Consider the following 19861-nt stretch of genomic DNA (forward strand, 5'->3'; position numbering starts at 1 on the left):
CGGCGTGTCCTTTGGGAGAGCAAACAGGTCAGCAAGCATACGCATACAATCACACTTCAGCTCCTGCACAGGGGCGAAGTCCTGGCCAGCCGGGTGCAGCCACCGCCCGCTAAGTGGGACCATTCTTCTCACAGCCCCCTCCCCCTCCTGCCCTTCCGCAGCCTCCCATCCCGCATGCCTGCTGCGCGATCGGCCACGGGCAGGCCTGGGCGGGCTGCGGGCTTTCATGTCAGTGAGCCCCGTCCAGAGTCCTCCCCGAAGGCGAAGACGCCGGCGTCCGCCGCGCACACAGCAGGGGCCCGACGTACCAGCAGGCGCCGGTGCGCCACCGGGCGGGGATGCTCTCCTATTGTCCCGCGGGCCCCACATCCCTGTGCCGGCGTCTGCGATGGTGGCCGCCAAGGAGCTCTTGGCGGGGCATGCCGTGCCGCATCGCCTCTCGCCGTTTCGGAGGCGGCGTCGGCCTGACGCCGGACGCATAGATGACGAAGGTCCGTCAGCCACGCAGTAGGCCTTGTCTCCTCTCGCGTACCCGATTTGGCAGGCTTGCCAGTCTTGCCCTCGCTTTTCAGCCAGCCGTCCCCGCATACAAACCAAAAGGAGAGGCGCACGCGATGGACCAGAAGCGCCAGGATTTGTGCCCCAATACGAGGCATGGCACAAAAGCATGATGTTATAAGAAAAGTTCGCGGAATCTACGAAGCTCCCTCATAAGGCTGCCCGTAACGGATCATTGTTCAGCGGTGATCCTTCGCGGTTTTTTTGTGCCTATTTGGCTAAGACCAGGAAGGCTTGGATAGAATTTTTCGCACGAGGAGCTGGGCGTTCAGCTCACTGTTTCTTGGATGCCGATTCACTTGCGAAGTCCAAGTCGCCTTCGCGTGGGCGCTTCCGGAACATCTTCGAGTAGTGTCGTAAGAACTTCCGTTGGCTCTCTGCGGTGTCTGTATCGTCACAAACAAGGCAAACGTAAAAGGACAGAAGGCCGCAAAAAGGGCACTCGACGTCAATCTGCGACTTCAAGTCCTGAGAAACGCTGATTGTGGAGGCGGATATAACGTGCCCACATCCCCAGAAACCGACAAAGGAATGCACCCCTGACGTGGTGGAGTAGCCCGTAATAGGGCAGCATATACTTCCATCGCTTCCTACCTCATTGGCGATTTCCTTCACATCCGTCAATTTTCTAATGGCAGGCTTGCTTTTCTCCACCTCTGCTGCGCAATCGCTATGCTCCTTTTGATCGAGGAGATAGTTGATGACACTCTGTTTCGAGAAGACATCACCAGCGGTGTCGAACGCTGCCGGCGCTTCAAGCGGCTGTAAAGAGAGCGCACAGTTACTCCACCGTTCGATTGTGCGGGACTTAAGCGTTGTCTTCTCCTTCGCCTGCCGCAACTCCAAGTCTGCCGCAGTGACATAAACTCTGGACTTTTGAAGTAGCGAACGCTTGTTCGCCAGGGCCTGGCCGTCGCCTCCCATATACCAGCTAGGATAACTGCACCGCGGAGAGGTTTACTATAGGTTCTCCTACACTATTGCACGCCAAACCGCAATATGAAATCAGAAGAGCAACAGGTGTATGATTTTTTTTGTGCGATGGGGACGCGAATGAGAAGGCAAAGATAGGAAGGTTAAGTCACGCTAACACAGTCACGTGCGAAAAAGGAGCAAGCAGAGCAGCGGTGGAAAGCCGCTGTCAAAGCATCAGTTAGGCTTTTGTTGTCATCCATTCATGAGAGATTGCAGCAGTGAATGAGCAAAGCGGTGCTTTAAGGAGGGTTCTGTGAACGAAACAAATGGCCTTTTTTAGGTTCGTTAGGGTTTTTTCACAGGCATACGTATATACACTACGCCGTAGAAAACAGAGCCAAATGTACAGCAAGATACACCCTGCAGAGACTAACACGTACGTGTGCAAAACTGTACATAGCACTAGGCGACGGCTAAAGGGAAGCAAAAATGAAAGCTGGAAAATGTCAGGGCTACTTCGCATTGAGAATGGCGCACTCACCTTCTTCAGGACTAAAATCGTAGTAAATGCAGTGAGCTGCAGAAGACTCCATACCTTTCTCCCCGCCTCCGAAGATGCTGGAAAGCGGCTGCAAAGGGTCACGAAGAATGGTTGTGGGCTCAACTTTCGTTTTCCATAGCCGAATCTTGGAAATGGTTGACCCATGCCGCCGTTTGATTCGATCAACAACAGCGTACAATTGATCATTCATGTCGTACTCATCTGTTCCATCGAACACTGGCAAGCATACCATTCTTGTCGTTATTGTAATCCTCATGGGTGTGTGCAACTAGCCAGTTGAAATTCTAGAGACGATGTATAAACCGCTCCTTCGTCTTAGGGCTTCTAAACCTTGATCTTGCAAATATGTGCAAATATCACTCAGGTTACCAAATGGCGGTGAAGATGAAGAATTGCTAGTCGACGTTTGGAAAACCGAGTTACAGAGCAGTATTGTTGTTCCGCAGGATGGCTTATCGTTCAAGGACTGGAGAACTGGGATGTGCATCATCACCAGATCTCATAATTTACCGCCTGAGATAGGAGGCTCCTACACTCAGAAAAAAAACATAGAAGTGGTGGGAACGTAATATGTCTGTTTATTTTCGGTTTTCGAGGCTCAATGTTTCGCAATCGTCAAAAACAGAGGGAATAAGAAATCTCCAAGAAGCGTTATCACTAGTTTTCCCGATTCGAAAACGCAGCAGAGAAAAAAGAGAGCAGCAGCCCGTCAATCGAACAGCACAGTCACATATTTTCAAGGCGAGAAAGTCTCTCTTCAATACCCTCGAACCGCTTCATAATACGTGATTCTACATCTTCGACAAGTTTTGTAAACTGTGCAAGAACAGCGGAGACGTCGCTTTGCTGCGGCTGGATAGGCTGCCGACCGCTACTGCCGCCGGAATCAACTGAGTTCATACTGGAAAGTCTCGTCGGAAACATGTCGAAAGAAGAGTGCAGTTCACGCTCTGACACATTAGATCGGTTCAAAGGCACGGGCTCCGGCACAACCACCGGATCCCATACGGTGCGCAGCAGAATCAAATAATTGAGCTCGCCACGGTAGACAGACAGCCTCCATCGCTCATGATTTCCCCTCTTCTGGCATTCCTCTGTGCAGTAGAGCGTCGTGCGATGAAACTTTTTGCGGTCGTAAACAAGAGCTTTACCGCTGCCAAGCGTCCCGACCCAGGTGTGCCCAAGAAAAGTGGTATCAGCAAGCGCAATCCCTTCCTCTTGCGTAATGTACACCATCCCATTCCAACACTCGGTTGGATGCTGTGCAAAGATGCCCATGTAGCACTTCTGCAGTTCAACGTTTGGCGTTTCTAAATTCTGTAGAAGGGCGAGCAAATCGCGGTCCCCAATAAGAGAGGAGCTTCCTGCCCAGTAAGGTGTTTCGCAGTCGGTGTTTCCCTCTTGAGGCTTCACCCTTTTGGGAAAATGGGATCGCTTTCCAGAGTAATGCATCACAGAGTCACCCTCGCTGAAGAACTCCGAATTGGTGGTCCATACAGAGCACTCCTCCTCCGGCTCTGGACCATATTTTCCTACGAGGATCGCAAAAAGCTGCTCCTCCTCCCCACGACATCCGCACAAAAGCTTTTCGACATTGCATAGTTTTTGAGGATTGTACTTTTTGTAAAACCTATAGAGGCGCCTGTAGTAGTCTCTTCGCATGCCTACGTTAGCCGCGTCCCCACCATCCTGTGCAGCATACCCTGAGTTGCTTTCACGCGACCCCCAGCTTGGATCACTAAGGTATGAGCGGCGCTGCGACGCTGCACTGTGTTCTCCATGAAGCGTTGACACCGGGTGAAAAGGGGCCGCTCGTAAATCTTGCGCCGAACACTGCCCGTTCGATTCGGCAGAATCCAAAGTACTCATATTCTGGAACGAGCTAGCTAGAGAACAGCCAAAGAAAATTCATGTAGAAAACAGAATAATTGTACGAAAAAGCAAACGGGGTCATCCTGAGCGAAGCGTCGGATCGGAAGAACACACAGAATTTTGATGACTTCCTTCAGATGAGGAGTGCATCACATTAGAATTTCGTGTTTTTCCATGGGGGCCTTGCTGAGGCTATGCTCGAGTGCTGTTGCGACATAAGCAGGGCACTCCGTTACCACAGCTAATTTATGGCAAACTCTCCATAATCTTCGCAGACCAACCGATAGGCAAAGCAGCACAAGCATAAAATTTGAATCGAAGTGAACAAATCGGAATACCTCCTACCCACGTCCTCATATCGCTTCTGAAAAGACGCGAACCGCTCCAAGAGATAAAATTCTCGCCAAATGGGAATTTCACTCTCTAGATCTATCCCCTGCTGTTAACACCATCTAGCGATAACAGCTGCGCTCTCCACTTCCAAAAAGCCACTCACTCCGTTTCGCATTGCAAAAGGGCTTTCCGTTTCCATCTAAGAAAACTCAATTAAAAAGTTGCAATTTTTTCCTCAGAAAGTCTTCTGCCGCTCAGTAGTAGACAAGCACACACACACACAAACGAGCCAGCCTTCGCTCCACCCGGCACGGCACTCGGTCATCCCACCTCGCGCGCAGCAGCGCCAGGCACGCGTCGCAGCAGCGCGCCGACACCCAGTCGCCTGAGCACGGCCCCTGCCCTGCACACCGCCTACGCGCCCCCGCGCCCCAGGCCGCCCGCCCGCACAGGCGCCCCCATGATGCCGGCAGCCGCCTGGTGCCGTATCCCCGGGGCGTCGGTCAGGCCCGAAGCGCCAGTGGCCGTGCCGGCGCCCAGCGAGACACGCCCCGGTCACCCCGACCCTTCGCCCACCACATAAACGGTGCAACCGGCTGCGCCATGGCAAGCCGCCTCAGCGCGACCCCGGCGCGCCACCTGGCCGCCGACACACGTAGGCAATACATCGCTCTGCCCGCCCCCCTCCGCTGCGCCGCCGCCACTTCGCCCTGCAGCCACGAGGGGCGCATAGGTCCTTGGCGGGGTGTAGAGAGGTCCCCGTGACCGTTACAGAGGCAGGAATGTTTCTAAGACCTTGCATCGTGGAGCTACAAGTGTGAAGGATGGATGATATGTAGCAAGCAAGTCCGATATCTGTGTAGGAGAGATGTTCTTTACCGAGTGCTTGACATGATTTCTTGTTGGAAAGGAGGCTGCTTTCAAAAATTACCAGTGCTACCTCGTGAGTATGTGCTTCGGGCACCGTACGTATCGGATAGATTTTTTCAGCTTTGTGTTGATTTCGGGGTTGGTTTTGGGGAGGAACTTTAAATCTGCTTATATGCAACCGTGCTCCTCAGGTCGACAAAGAATATGAAAAGAGAGGGACTGTCCTCTTTTAGCTACGCGAGCGGTCCTTTTTGTACTTTTTCTTGGTGAGAACAGCACACCTGGGAATGCTTGGCGAAGAGTAGAGGATGATTCTCTGAACAGAACTATAAAGAAACACGCTTATATCTCTGGACTTTTGTCTTGGAGCCGTACTAGTCAGCGCTGGTGGTAGCCGAGTGCGTGTGTACGTCATAGAGACGAAACAGTATTGGAAGCAGCCGCCGTTTTGTTAATATATGCATGATTTCAATCAAACAGTGCCTCTGCTCTTCCATGTCATGGTTTGTGGATGCCTCGTGCTTCATGATTGGCTCTGGGGATAGTATCTGAGCACGTAGACTCTATATCTACGCTCCGTGGGTAGCCATTTTTACCCTCACGTAGCAAAAGGGCAAAACTACGAACAAATCAGTGATTTATCTGCCTATCCTTAGCAAACGTTTTCACGATATGGCGGATAAATACCAGCAGCTGATGAAACTCATCGTCATCGGGGACAGTGGAGTAGGCAAGTCGTGCCTGCTGCACCGTTTCGTTGAGGACACCTTCTCTGAAGAGCAAACACAGACCATCGGTATCGAGTATGGTGCCAAGATAATCGATTTGGGAGGTGCGAAGGTGAAGCTGCAGATCTGGGATACAGCTGGCCAAGAGAGGTACAAGTCGGTCACGAGAAGCTATTACCGTGGGGCAACAGGATGCATTATCGTCTACGACGTAACGAATAGAAGCTCGTACGAGAGTGTTCCACAATGGTTAAGCGACGTACGCCAACTAGCAGGAAGCGATGTCGTCGTAATGCTAATCGGAAACAAAATCGACCTGGCCAAGGGTAATAACTGTCGCCTAGTCCAGCACAACGAAGTGTCCTTGTATGCGCAGCAAAATGGTCTGCTTCATTTTGAAACATCCGCAGCTACAGGCGAGTTCGTTGCCGAAGCATTTCTGAAAGTCGCCAAAACTGCAGTCTCATCATCCATCGCTACTGAATCTGAGGGTAATGCCCAACTGACCGAGGGCAACGAGTCGAAAAACTCATACATTTCGGCTTGCTCTTGCTAACTCTACTGCTCTATGTTGTACTCTGTGCTTGCTTGACCCCTGCTGTAGCGAGAGCTTTGCTTGTGTTGCTTTTCGCGCTCGTTAGATTTACCATGAGCGCTTAGGTTATACGCTCGACAGTGTATTGTTGGCCTTTGCTTCATTATTTGTCTTATCAGGATACGTATTTTCATTGTTTTTCTATCACACTTCACCGTAGGAAGGAGAAAAGAGCTAGCCAATCTTGTAAAAAGGCCCATGGTGCAGCAGAGCTGCTCTCGCCCACAGCAACAGCGAAAAACAGGGTCTGTTTCTTCCGACTCTTATATACGTAGCTAACGCGATCTTGGGTGCTAGCCACCCTTAGACCCTGCGCGCACTAAAACGCTCTACCATCTGTATGGCATAGTGTGCATTTATTAACGAGAGCTACACTTTGAAAACTTCATGTACTTCATTTACTGGCTCTGTATCTGTCGCTATCTACAGTCTCAACTCTGTACTCGCTTACCCTTTTCTCAACTTTCTTTTTATAAAAACAAACAAACAAACTAAACTTCTATGCGCGAGCTATATTTCTCATAGAATTACTGCTGTCATTTGCTGCTGACGTGTCCTGATGCCGGTCAATGCTGCGAAGTCGAAAAGGCAGATGCTCCGTGACGGCAGAAAACTCAGTGTGGAGAAACTTGTGGAGCTTGTTTTCATCAAAAGCCCGCGCACATTGAGCTTTTCTCACCGCTCTCTAGGAAGCCTGCGGCACCCGTATTCGAGGCTTATTTTCGAGGCCACTGCCACTCTCACCTCGACTCGAAGTAAAATCACGTACCTACTAGAGGCATTTTTGGATGCTAAAGCTGAAAAACAAACCTGGATACGTGTCGAGCGCATATTCGATTCGATGCTTGGTGACGCGTTGATGGAGAAGATGAAGCTTGACCTTTTGCTCTCTTCTGAGTTATTGCAGCGCTTTGAGGTGCTGTGGAGTCGCCTCGGTGGTGTCGCTAGTGGAGTTATTTCTGAGGATACATACAAACAATTTCAACAGCTGCTGTATTTCACTCTCTTTGGAATCGAGGATATGGCACTGCTACCGGCGACAATGCAATTTATCCTGGAGGACTATCAGTGTGACTCGCGGGGCAAAGGCGTGATTGATTTTGGTGGCTTTGCCAATTCGGTGCTAGAACTGGCCGACAACTGGACACAAAGTCGTACAGTGGCGGATTTCGTCGCTTTCACTGACAGAATTATCGAGTGCTACCCGGACAGCTCATCGCAGCCCTCTAAGGCGCATGCGCCAGAGGAGTTCACTCTAAGCAAGGATGCTTTTTTCCGGGGTGGGGTGGTAGTTCCTAAGGTGGAGGGCGGGCAAGCTGTTTACAGCCGAACAACAATTTGACCCTCATTTTTTTTCCAATTGCACCTCAGGTATGTACACTATCAGTAGCGTAAGAATCTCTATCTTTTGATTATTATTCGTTCTCGCAGGCAGTATTCTTCGACCTTTTCTGCTCTCAAGATGTTTGTCTCATTTCAGTTATGTGAGTCTTTGCTGGAATTGCCCTTAAAAAATAGGAAAACGAAATAAAACAACGCACACTGAGCAATGACACTCTCGTTGGGTCTGCTCACTTGTGCGCTAAAATACCTCTCAGTCCCTGTCGAGGTCGAAAAAATCGACAACCCTGGTCCGCTTTTGCAATAGGAGAGCCACTCTTCTTGGATACCTCCAGTCTCCGTTTGAAAAAAAAAACGAGGATTCTCCACTCAAAAAAAAAAGAATGGAAGCGCAAGAGTGTACAAGGAAATGCACAATACCCTTTCCCTTTCTTGACTCTGGGGCTTCTCTTTCTCTCACGTATTTAGTGCGTTACTCTGTATGTTGCTTTTTTTTCACTGATAGCTTTGGAGACCTTTATTATATCCTTTTGTGAAGAGCGCCCTTTTTGCCGGCTTATCTGAACCTTGCTTTTTTTCTTCGCTGTTACTGCTGCTTGATCGCCGAATCATGCCGCGTCCATCCTCAAAGCCACACTTGAGAAACCGTCTAGAGCAGCAGCAGCTGCCACACCTCTATGCCCGGCATTCGCCACTACCAGTTGCTGTTGTCTTTTTCATTCTGGCAGTCGCAGCTATTCCGATTGGTGTTGTCGTTATTGTAAGCGGTGGCCAAACGACTAGGCTTAGCTATCGCTATGATCATATCAACAGCTATAAGTTTGAAATGGGGGCGGCTGGGCAGCATGCCGTTGATTTCCCGTTCAATGGCAGTGTCTTTTCTGCGGGTGTGAAAACACGACTTCGGTTCTCACTACCTTACAGTCTGGCACCTCCCGTCTTCATTCAGTACCGCCTTCATCCGCTCTTTCTAAATTTTCGGCAATTTAGTATCTCCTTGGACTTTGCGCAGCTTGCTGGTGGCACGGCTGATCTCTTGCAGGAGTGCAGACCATTTCGCTTTCCTGGTGAAGTGACTGGCAATACCGTCGCTGGTTACTACAACCCATGTGGTGCGTACCCGTGGTCCCTATTCAACGACAGCATCAGTCTCTACAGGGCGGACGGCACACTAATCTGCGACGGTGGTGCCTTCACGACTACCGGAGCTAGTCTGGTGGCAGGTAATCAGTGCATGAAAACCGGCATCGCCCTTCCGAAGGACGTCAACAGGAGATTTAAGGACCCGATGCCGATACCCGGACGCGGTCCGATGTGGAGTGCAGGCGGTGACCCGACATCTCCCGATCCATATCTTCGAGAAGGCTACTACTTTGGCGAGCCTGGCCACAAGATACCGTCCAGCCGTGACGAAGATCTGATGGTGTGGCTTGATGCATCCTTCACATCTGACGTGACGAAAGACTACCGCATTGTCACAGTCAGTTTGCCGGCTGGTGAGTACTACTTTGATATCACGGAACGATATCCGACTGCAGCGTACACGACCGAGAAGTTTGTGCAGCTCTCGACACGAACGTGGATTGGCGAGAGAAACCATCTTCTCGGCGCTATACTGATAGTAATGGGTAGCTCGGCCTTCTTGATGGCGGTGGCACTCTTGACGTTGCAGTACTTCATTACACCAATGTATATGAAATAGCGCCTGCTATGGCGCCACCATAGAAGGGTTCATGTTCAGTCATTCTGCGTACTGGGCGTTGAAGGCGATGACTTCCTCGCGAAGTTGAATTCAATCGTCAACTATCCTCTTCAGCTGCGTTAGTGCGATGCGCAGCGTAGGGGCATCATGAATAGAAGTGCATCCACTCAACTCCCTTACCATGGCGTCTCTATAGGAGTTGCTCCCCTCACTTCTCCTCTTTAGCTAGCGTGAATGCGATGCAGGTTGTTGCGTACTTGACTAACGCTCAAGCGTACTGGGGAGCCGAAAATTGGGCAAGTGTGCCAGCTTTTTCTTATTGTGAAGTCTGATTGAGAATTTTTCGCACTGCTTTTTCGCTCGCATCACTAGTCACGTTTTTTTTTCACATCTTTCAGCGCCTCAAGCGGCGGCTTTTTTTCGCGCAAACTGATATTGCTTTCTCTCGAATTCTTGCGAAGCGGTTCCCCACGAGGGTAGCTCCATGATTGCTATGATGTTTCTCGTAGTGCCTTAAACTTTCAGCTTTGATTGTGCTAACTTCTTTGTGCTTTACTTGCCCAGCGGAGCTTTTTGTTTCCGGTGAACTTGGACCTTTTGACTTTTTTCTTTGCTTCCTGAAGGGGCGCGATACAGGGCTGTGCCAGCGGAGACATCATCGACTTCACCACCGCCGCTCGGCTCAGAGGTGTACCTGTAAACGTGATCAGACCTCACAGAAACAACTGCACCGCTGGCTATCATTCCCCTGGACATAGGGGCAATGGTATTGAGCCTTCTAGTGGTGCTCGCTCCCCCGAAAATAATCATGGAAAGCTGAGTACGCATGCAAAAGTACGTGAAGAGGCCGTCATCGTTTGTGAAGCTTGGATGTCTCCACTGCCAGAGAGCTTGCGGATCTGGATGCCCTTTTTATATGCCAGTAGTTACTTTTCCTCGCTTCTCATTCTTGTACTTCTGCCCCATGATGTTGTCCGTGCAGCACAAGAAAAAAGACCACACTCTGCTTCCTCAAAAAAGAGTAAAAAGACCAAACCACATCACTCGTCCTTTTATCTGCCCTTTTTCGTGATACACTCTCACCATGTCGTGGCAGGCGTACATTGATGATAGCCTTATCGGCAGTGGCTACATGCACAGCGCTGCTATAATCGGAATCAGTGATGGAAGCTACTGGGCGTATGGAGGTAACTACATTCCTCAGCCAGAGGAGGTGACACATATCCAGAGGTGCCTCTCCGACTTCTCGCTGGTACAGTCCTCTGGTGTCAATATTTACGGTGTCAAGTTCTTTGGCCTCCAGTGCGGCACCGACGGCGAATCCAAGTACATCTTCTTCAAGAAGGGTGCTGCCGGCGGCTGTATTTACACTACGAAGAAGTCATTTATTGTTGCCGTTTATGGCAACCCCGGTGACACCTCCTCGCTCCAGCAGGATCTTGAGAAGAACACGGTCCGCGCGGCCACCGTGAACCCTGCGGACTGCAACACAACCGTGAAGCGCATTGCGGAATACCTCATCAAGCTCGGCTACTGATCCCCAGTGCAGTAGGCAACAAAGGACAGATGAAAGGTCTCCAAGCCAAAAAAGCATTTATATCATCGGAAGAGCCTGCCCGCACCATTGCATGGGCCTTCTCGCACCCGCCGTGTCCATGCGTATCTAGCTAGTACATGCTTCACGAGCACCCCTCCGCTTATCTCACGCTGTCCCCCTCATTCTCTTTCTCTGCGTTCCCCTTTGATCCCTCGTCGCAGGCCTCACCTTTAAGCTGCCATGACCAAACCTTCTTTGTGCTTTCGGTTGATGTCCGATGCTTCGGCGGCTGGTACGGCTCTCCTCTTCAGTGGTGCCGGCGGTCTGATATTATGGAGGGGCTGTGACAGTGTGTGGTCCAGCTCTCTGGAGCAAGAACCCGAGGTGACGGTTACTTCTACACTTCACTTCATGGCTGGTTTCTGATTCTCACCGGCGGGAAAACTACCGTTGTTAGCTGACTCTTTGCGTATGGCAACTGAGGGCAGAGGGAGGGCGCAGGAAGAGGGAGAGATTTGTGCACAGACAACCTCTTGTGATCTCTACCTCCTCTGCCCTTGCTAACCTCTGGAGGCCTGCGGCAGCTCTCCTTTTTCTTTTTCGTAGTGCTTCTTTGTCATTTTCTCCTTCGTTTTTACTGTGTCTTTCCATCCCCTTTCCTAATTGCTTCGTTGTGCTTCGATGTTGTATCCGATGCTATATCTTTCCGCGTCCTCCGTTCTCGGACGAGTCGAAGCGGGCTGTGTGCCGTTTATGGTTTCCTTTTCCACCTCTATTATGCGTGTTGGTGGCCTTGTGCATGTGCACATGCCCTCGTGTATGGGTGTGTTATCGATAAATATGCTGGGGGATACCGTCTTTCTAACGACAGGAAAGAAAGAAAGCAGTGACGGAAAGAAACTGGCGAAAAGAATGGCGCGTATTTTCCAAGTGGCGCGTGCGAAACGGGAAACTCTTCTGTTTTCGCTTTTTCACCTCTTTTAAATGAGCTGGGGACGGGTGGGAAGCTGAAGTTTTCTCCGGGTGGACGCACGGAGAAGAAACAGCAGCACAACAGGAACGAGGAATCGAAAGACAGGACGTGCCACGAGTAGTGAGCAAACTATCCTCAGACCTAAAGGCTGCTCGCCCCTGGGGCCAGTAGTTGAAGTGCATTAAAATCGAAAGGCGCCCTCTGCGGAGCTTGTTCCTCACCCATTCCTATTCCCTTCAAGAGGCCTGAAACCTTATGCATGGAAAAGATTCCTGACACTTGTGATGACAGATGCCCCCGAGAGACATTTCCCCTCTTTCACACTCTTCTCTATGACTGTTTATCCTCTCCTTGTGCTTGCCACGTCTCCTGCATGTGCTCACCGTTCGAAAAGCGTACATCAAAAGGAAAGCGCAGGGGAAGACAGCGGAGACCAACAGTCTATTCTTGGCAGCTGTCATCTCTTTCACAGCCTCCAGTGGCATCTGCTTTTTTCTCCCTCTCTCCCACATTTTCTAACGGCATACTGTTTTTACTCTCCCTTTATCTGCAGCTAGTTCCTCGGTTTTTTTTTCTCAGAACGTTGCCTGCTCGGTGAGCACACCGGTGCCACGAGAGTGACCCGCCGGGGAGCAGGAATTGCCATACATGAGCTTGGAGCACAGGGGTGGGATCTGCTTCGCAAATTCAAAAGTATTCCTTCCACACCAATTCTCTTTTTTTTTCTCTGGCTTGAGCTTCACGTTGTCTCACCGCTCATTACCTCTCCTCCTCTCTTCAGTTGGCAGTAATCGGGTATAGAAAGGCGCGCCGCACGCACACAGGCAGCAGTCAAATCATAAAGCACAGCGCAAACGGAAATGAGCATGCCTATCGTTTCTGGTTCCGCACGAGTGGCACCACTTCGTGCGCCAATGCCGCCAGTGCCAATGCATCACTGCTACCACAACGTCGTATGCAAATGCGGCACTGTGGTGTGCACGCAGTGCTCGCGTGTGTGCATGGCGTGTGACTGCTGCGTGTGCCCCCTCTGCCTTCCTTTAAGCATGCTTCACTGCAAGAGTTGCTGTGTCGCATTTTTTCGAAACTGCAGATACAACTTGTGACGGGCGTGTAAGGATCGCCGGCCCTCTTTCGCCCCTCTCCCCCCCGCACCGAGCGTGATGCTTGGGCAACGTTTTTCGACATTGTCGGCAGGGGCCCGTTCGAATATGAGAGAATGCACCGCCATGGCTCGGGCAGTGCCTCCATCACAGGAGCAGCTGTCCTTCACAGCAACGACCAAAAAGGATCCAAGACGAAAGCAAGCAACAAGACGGAGGCGCTGAGTCTCCGCAACTATCCCGTATTCTCTTTGCACACCACCGCGCGCGGACCATGCGATCCGTCATGGATGAGGCCTTTGAATCTCTACAACCCCCCTCTTCATCGAGCGCTTCGATTTCTCTTTGCGTGCCGTCTCCGTGTCCCTATCGGCTGTAGCTGCTTCTTCCACCTCCTTTCTGCCTCTTTTATTCTGTACCCCTCGACGCCCTTCTTCCGCTCTCACTGCCGCTCTAGTTGTTGTTTGCAGTCGTGCAAGGCACGGACACGGGTGCAGGGTTGACATCTGCCAGCTTGCCCAGGAGAGCAAACGAGAGGCACGCTCCGTTTCCCTCCTCCCTCCGCATTCACTTGTGGACAGTTAGCGTTCCTCCACCTCTTGCGAAGTGACGTTCCGCTGACACCTCACTATGTTGTTCCGCAGTATAACCAAGTGCGTTGTCCCGCTCATCAAGGCCACTACCTACACATGTTCCTACAACTTTGAGTATCCGCCCACCCCCGTGAGGCCTACCTCTATATTGCCTCTCTGTAACAAGTGCATGCCTACACCACTTCTCGACCCCGAACGGCTGCAGGAGGTTGGCTGTGGTACTGGCCAGCCGGCCCAGCGTGGTCGCCGAAAACCGCTTGTGTGGAAGCGCCGAAAGCCGTGGTTCGACCACCAGTGGTCGCTCGATCTGAAGCGAATCAAGAAAGGCCCTGAAACACCTCACTTCCCTGATGGTGTCCCGTTCACGCAGATACGCGCTTTTCAGTCGTTTGCAGGGCGCTCCTGGAAGATCAACGCGGGCCGCCGGCGCAAAATCCGACTGTCGCTGAAGCGTGGCCGTAGAAAGTTGCTGTAAGCCACGTCGCCGAGGGGCACGGAGGAAGAGCTTCGAAGCATGCAATGCGCTTCTCGCTTGTCCTTTTTCTTGGGCGCACTGCTGGGTGCTTCTCCGACTGCTCACTGAAGAGAGCGACACCACTCGTATGCACGAAGACGCTTAAATGGATGCACACCCTGCACTTTGTGTGCCGATACAAAACAGGAAGGTGATGCGCAGCGACGGGGCACTACTGTCGGTACGTGCAGTGCCCCCATTGTTGTTGTGCGCTGTCGCTCCATGTATCTCTGTGCGTATCTGTGTATCTGTGTGTGTGTGTGTGCGTGCTGGGGTAGCCGTTGCGCTTTTTTCCTTGGACTCGGCGTGCCTCGCACTAGCGGGATTGGGGGGGGGTAGGCGGAGGCGCTCCGCAAAACACGGAAAAGCAGGAAGACATGCTGTCAAGTTGATGCCGCGAGCCTTGTCGGGCCTCTCCTCGGTTGGGTGCGCTCCAGAAGCTGGAGGAGAGAGGCTAGGTTGGGGGTGCTGTGTTTCTCCTCCAGCGAGGAGCAAAGTGCCTGACGACAGCCCCCTTCTTTGTGATGAGGGGCGCGGTCATGAGCGTCACTTTTCAGTTGCGCAAGCGGCTATGCCGCGCATTTTCTCCTGTCACCCCGGTGTGTGCGTGTGAGGACTGGAAGGCTGAGGCAGCCTTGTAAGCTGCGCATAGGATGACCATTGTCCTCTTTGTGGCGGCCGTTGGTTCCTGTCCACTGCTATTCACTATGCCTTCATATGTTTCCTCTTTCCCTTATCCTCTGCTCCTCGCACCACCACCACCACTGCTGCTGCTGCTAGTTTCCTGTGCTCTCAACGTTTTGCTGTCCCTGTCGAATGACCTCTAGTCTGCTCTGCCTCATCACACCGCTAGTGTCCCTCTAGGCAAGCAGTAAAGAGCGGTGCCGTCGTGGCGCGCCTGCTTCGTCACACATATTCCCTTTCTCTTGGCTTCATTCTAGCGTACTGCTTGTTCGATCTCGTGCCTCGCCTCCTGTGCGCATCTCCATATATATTTCGCCTCTTCCCGCCGCGATCTAGTCAATGTTTGTTCGCGTACGCACGTGCATTGATCTGCTTATCGTTCCACCCTCTGAGCTTTTTTGTTAGATTTTTTGGGTGCCCTCGTTTCTCCTCATAGGTTAGAATCATGCGGCGAGGCAGGGGCTTGAAGCTGTGCGCGGTCGTTGGATCGGCGCTTATAGCGGTTCTTTTGCTGGGTAAAGTAACCGCTGCGGCGACTGCCTGTGGGTTCACCACGCAGCGCGTGCAGTGCGGCGACCTTGCTTGCGACAGGGTGGCGAATATCTGCATCGCGTGTCGCACAGATAGCGACTGCTACCCAGGCGCGATGCATTGCGATTTGGCCTCCGGAAAGTGCAGGCTGCGCAGCTTCATCTCCCTCTTCGGAGTGCGCGTCGCGTTGGCGTTGCTCGGCGCTTTCTCGATCTGCTCTGTTGCCGTGATCGCGGGCGTTGGCGGTGGCGGCATTCTGATGCCCATGTTTTGTGGGCTCATGGAGATTTCCATGCAGTCCGCGGTGGGAATGTCGCAGTCTACCGTATGTGGACAGTGCACGCTGAACATGTACTTGGTTGTTCAGCAGAAGCACCCTGACCGCAGCTGGGATCGCCCGCTGGTCAACTACCAGTATCTGAGCTTGCTTCTGCCACTCGGTCTCATGGGGACCTTGATTGGTGGGATACTGAGTAAGTTCTGCCCCGATATTCTGCGCCTCGTCCTTCTCTTTGTCCTGCTTTCTCTTGTCCTCTACCGCACCGTGAGGAAGATGAAAGCTCAGTATAAGCAGGACACACACGCGCAGCAGGCGATTGTGCAGACAGACGACGCGAATACGGCATCCCACCGGCATAATTACGGCAGCAACGGCGTGAGCCATGGCTGCGGGACAACCAAAACGGCTGACGGTGCCAAGAGGGAATCGCGCGAGGACACGGAGGCTATGCCTGTGTCGGTGCAGAGCCCGCTCGCTATCGAGCGCGCTCCGCAGCCGCAGTACCCGAAGCAGGAGATCGCGATCAATGTAGCCTGTCTCATGGTGGTGCTGCTGTTCGGCACTCTTCGGACCCACTCTGCGTGCGGCGGCTTCATGTACTGGGTGTGTGTGCTGATCCCCCTCACCTTCTTGGGAACTGTCTTCTATTTCAACCGTGAGAAGCTGCGCCAGCTGGCGGAGTCCGACCCGGAGCAGCTGAGATTTGCCTGGACTCGACAGAGCACTGTGATGTACCCAATGGTGGCAGTGGTCGCAGGTGCGTCCGCAGCCGTGCTTGGCATTGGCGGTGGCCTTGTTCTAGGGTTTGTGCTGAACGAGGTGGGTATAGTACCTCAAGAGGCGTCAGTGACGAGTGGCATGGCCACCTTCTTCATCGCCTTGTCGTCTGCACTTGAGCTGCTTGTCACGGGCAGACTTGAGATAGACTTCGGCATCGCCTTTAGCATTGCTGGGCTGTGCAGCAGCATGCTGGGGCACGTTTTCATGACTTACATCAAGAAGCACGACCTGAACTACCTCATCATCGGTTCTCTCGCCTTCACCGTTGTTGGCTCGCTTGTGGCGCTTGGTAGCTACGGTATCTACAACACCGTCATTGCAGCCCGTTCAGGGGGCTCCGTGATGGCGTTTGGCCGCCTCTGTTCCAGAGTGAATTAGGCAATCACGCGCACCACAACCGCGACCAGGGAGAAAAAAAGGGAAACAAAGCTGCTTGCATTCCCCCTTCGCCGCACGCCACTCATTCGCACACTTTGATTGGCGTTGTTTTTGTGACCAGGCTGGATATTCCTCTCTCTTGTGATGCCTTCCGCTTTTTTCTTGTTTTCCAGCGAAGAGTTGTTCCTTTTCGAGTGGATGAGGGTCTCACCTTTGCCTGACGGCGCCTCGCTCCAACCGCTCTCTATCGCTCTGTCAACGAGAGACGTGTGCAAGCGCGGGAGGAGAAGGAGGGCGGGGGAGTGCAGGGAGGGAGGCAATGGAAGAGAAATGTCGTTGCTGTCGCCTGGTTCTTTCTTTATATATTTTCCCTCCTCGAATTATCGCACGCCTTTTCCCCTTTTTTCCGTTTCAGTGGTGTTGCGGCCATGTACGACTCTCTCCCTTCCTGAGCTTTTTTTTGTTAAGCATTCTCAGCCTGAAAGCGGGAGAACTCACTGCTCTCCTCCAAGAGCGGAACAATCGCCATGCGGGTGCTGCGCCTGGCTCCCCCTTCTCCCTCCTCTGCGATACTGACTTGGAAGCTGTGCGAGTTACTTGAATGAATGCTCTCGCAGGGGCCTCGCAACTAGGTGGATGACATGCCCCAACTACAGCCGTCCTGCCTCCGTCTTCACTGCTCCAGTATAGATTCCTTGGGCTTGCTCCACACGATGGCCCTGCGCCAGCCCAACAGCGCTGTATGGGCAGTGCGTGTGGAGTGCGCTCGAACCTCTGTTTTGGCAGATCACGGCACGATCAGCACGGTGCTGAGAAGGCTCAATGTAGACTCCCGACGCCACTTCACGCACTAGATCATGGATTTCGTGGACGATCGTATCACCTGTGGTCGCTTCCATAGGAGAAAAGCGAACTTGACTGAAACGTGAGCGCGAAGATACACAGGAATCTGTCCAGGCCCATCTTGCCGCCATCATCATAGCGGGCCCGCGGAGCGTGATGTCCAACAAGATGCCCCAGACTGTGCCACAAATTCTTTGCTGATGATTTAGCCCTCCTCACATCCACCGCAGACAGGGATGCTGTTGAAGTCGTTCTACCATCCGCCCTCTGGGGTGGGAGCGCCGGGCACAGAGGTACTCCACAGAGTTGAGCGCCCCCAAATGAAATGCGCACTCTTTGTTGCGGGTCTCCTCAACCATCTGAAACTCTGTTGCAGGGCGTGTTCAGAAGAGAGCTATTATCCCCGCATTCTCAGCGCGGGCCTGCGTCCCATGCGCGGCGTTGGCTGATACGTTGCTGAGGCTATCACAGTAGCCATGACTCGGCTTGCCCAGCGAAGGGCCCTCTGCTTGCATGTATGGCGCTGGTCAGCGTACTTGAGCTTTTTTTACACAGCAGGGCCGCGTCAGAGCACCTCCGCAGCACCGCCGCGCGGGGAAATGGCGGTGGCAAAAGCAGCGTCGAGCCTTTGAAACGTTTTCATAAGAAAGCTGTGGAAGCCACTGCAAGTGTGCCCCACAATGCGCAGCCTGCAACGATTTGCTGAGCGCGGCCGATTTCCACCACCTCGTCTCTTTTAGGTCCTCTGTGCTGATTCCGCCCTTGTTCCTCCGGAGCTCCGCGAGGAGGGTGCCTTGTGCATTCGCAGCGAGAGAGAGGTACGCGCCAGATTATAGTGTTGTCATGATGACTCGGCAGAATTCACACATGCACGCGGAGAGTGGCCCCTTCGAAGCTACGCACGCGCACACCTCCCTTATGTACATGACCACGCAAACCTCAGATTTTCACTCCCGGGCAAACTCTCCAGAAGAGGGAGCGGTGTGCTGGCAGAGACTTTGCCGTGCCGCAAAACCGTCCTGCTCGCTATGGGCAGACAGTGTGAGGTAGGCGGACATCATCTCCACGGGAGGGGGTCCACAAATCCTTGAATGCGGCAATCTCATCAGCCTGGCGACAAAAAGCTGCGAGCTGCGTGCTGCTAGCTGGCTCGCTCACGGCGAAATCGAGGACGTGGCGCTCTTCCAGCTGCCGACACAGCTGAGTCATGGGGGGAACGGGAAATCCAGTGCCGATTTCGCCTCACTGCGCTGCGCACGGGCGCTAAAGCGGTGAAAGGTCACTTATAGCGACGAATTGGGGCACAAATCCTGGCGCTTCTGGTCCATCGCGTGCGCCTCTCCTTTTGGTTTGTATGCGGGGACGGCTGGCTGAAAAGCGAGGGCAAGACTGGCAAGCCTGCCAAATCGGGTACGCGAGAGGAGACAAGGCCTACTGCGTGGCTGACGGACCTTCGTCATCTATGCGTCCGGCGTCAGGCCGACGCCGCCTCCGAAACGGCGAGAGGCGATGCGGCACGGCATGCCCCGCCAAGAGCTCCTTGGCGGCCACCATCGCAGACGCCGGCACAGGGATGTGGGGCCCGCGGGACAATAGGAGAGCATCCCCGCCCGGTGGCGCACCGGCGCCTGCTGGTACGTCGGGCCCCTGCTGTGTGCGCGGCGGACGCCGGCGTCTTCGCCTTCGGGGAGGACTCTGGACGGGGCTCACTGACATGAAAGCCCGCAGCCCGCCCAGGCCTGCCCGTGGCCGATCGCGCAGCAGGCATGCGGGATGGGAGGCTGCGGAAGGGCAGGAGGGGGAGGGGGCTGTGAGAAGAATGGTCCCACTTAGCGGGCGGTGGCTGCACCCGGCTGGCCAGGACTTCGCCCCTGTGCAGGAGCTGAAGTGTGATTGTATGCGTATGCTTGCTGACCTGTTTGCTCTCCCAAAGGACACGCCGAAGTTGCGGCATTGTTTTAGTCTCAGGGTAATAGTTCATGTGCACGAAGTAAAAGGTGTGCTCACCTTGTGCCGGCAGCTGCTTGTGCGCTGCATCTGTGCGGCACGGAGAAAAGGGCAGACAAGGTACGCCGCCGACACGCTGCATCTCTCTCTTTCTCTCTCTGACGGAAATGCTGCTCAAGTGTCTGTCGAGGCGCTGAGGCTTAGACACGCGGTTGTGCGAGC

The 19861-nt window shown here is 53.2% G+C and overlaps 9 protein-coding genes across 9 annotated transcripts; 6 read left to right on the plus strand and 3 right to left on the minus strand.

The window, feature by feature from the left end:
- Positions 1 to 831: 831 nt before the first annotated feature.
- LSCM1_01686 (uncharacterized protein) lies at positions 832 to 1482 on the minus strand (the record flags this gene model as incomplete). Its single annotated transcript, XM_067319286.1, has 1 exon — positions 832 to 1482. One exon carries the CDS (start codon positions 1480 to 1482, stop codon positions 832 to 834), a length of 651 nt encoding a protein of 216 aa, XP_067175835.1.
- A 503-nt stretch (positions 1483 to 1985) lies between these two features.
- On the minus strand, positions 1986 to 2291 carry LSCM1_01687 (uncharacterized protein; the record flags this gene model as incomplete). Its single annotated transcript, XM_067319287.1, has 1 exon — positions 1986 to 2291. One exon carries the CDS (start codon positions 2289 to 2291, stop codon positions 1986 to 1988), a length of 306 nt encoding a protein of 101 aa, XP_067175836.1.
- Positions 2292 to 2761: 470 nt separating this feature from the next.
- LSCM1_01688 (uncharacterized protein) lies at positions 2762 to 3904 on the minus strand (the record flags this gene model as incomplete). The annotated part of the gene is made up of 1 exon (XM_067319288.1): positions 2762 to 3904. One exon carries the CDS (start codon positions 3902 to 3904, stop codon positions 2762 to 2764), a length of 1143 nt encoding a protein of 380 aa, XP_067175837.1.
- A 1878-nt stretch (positions 3905 to 5782) lies between these two features.
- Positions 5783 to 6394, plus strand: LSCM1_01689 (uncharacterized protein; the record flags this gene model as incomplete). The annotated part of the gene is made up of 1 exon (XM_067319289.1): positions 5783 to 6394. The coding sequence occupies one exon, from the start codon at positions 5783 to 5785 to the stop codon at positions 6392 to 6394; it is 612 nt and encodes a 203-aa protein (XP_067175838.1).
- Positions 6395 to 6992: 598 nt separating this feature from the next.
- On the plus strand, positions 6993 to 7775 carry LSCM1_01690 (uncharacterized protein; the record flags this gene model as incomplete). The annotated part of the gene is made up of 1 exon (XM_067319290.1): positions 6993 to 7775. The coding sequence occupies one exon, from the start codon at positions 6993 to 6995 to the stop codon at positions 7773 to 7775; it is 783 nt and encodes a 260-aa protein (XP_067175839.1).
- Positions 7776 to 8384: 609 nt separating this feature from the next.
- Positions 8385 to 9476, plus strand: LSCM1_01691 (uncharacterized protein; the record flags this gene model as incomplete). Its single annotated transcript, XM_067319291.1, has 1 exon — positions 8385 to 9476. One exon carries the CDS (start codon positions 8385 to 8387, stop codon positions 9474 to 9476), a length of 1092 nt encoding a protein of 363 aa, XP_067175840.1.
- Positions 9477 to 10560: 1084 nt separating this feature from the next.
- Positions 10561 to 11013, plus strand: LSCM1_01692 (uncharacterized protein; the record flags this gene model as incomplete). Its single annotated transcript, XM_067319292.1, has 1 exon — positions 10561 to 11013. The coding sequence occupies one exon, from the start codon at positions 10561 to 10563 to the stop codon at positions 11011 to 11013; it is 453 nt and encodes a 150-aa protein (XP_067175841.1).
- A 2706-nt stretch (positions 11014 to 13719) lies between these two features.
- On the plus strand, positions 13720 to 14157 carry LSCM1_01693 (uncharacterized protein; the record flags this gene model as incomplete). Its single annotated transcript, XM_067319293.1, has 1 exon — positions 13720 to 14157. The coding sequence occupies one exon, from the start codon at positions 13720 to 13722 to the stop codon at positions 14155 to 14157; it is 438 nt and encodes a 145-aa protein (XP_067175842.1).
- A 1168-nt stretch (positions 14158 to 15325) lies between these two features.
- On the plus strand, positions 15326 to 16849 carry LSCM1_01694 (uncharacterized protein; the record flags this gene model as incomplete). Its single annotated transcript, XM_067319294.1, has 1 exon — positions 15326 to 16849. The coding sequence occupies one exon, from the start codon at positions 15326 to 15328 to the stop codon at positions 16847 to 16849; it is 1524 nt and encodes a 507-aa protein (XP_067175843.1).
- Positions 16850 to 19861: the final 3012 nt, after the last annotated feature.

This window comes from Leishmania martiniquensis, chromosome 32 (genome assembly GCF_017916325.1).
Source record: "Leishmania martiniquensis isolate LSCM1 chromosome 32, whole genome shotgun sequence".
Lineage (NCBI taxonomy): Eukaryota > Euglenozoa > Kinetoplastea > Trypanosomatida > Trypanosomatidae > Leishmania > Leishmania martiniquensis.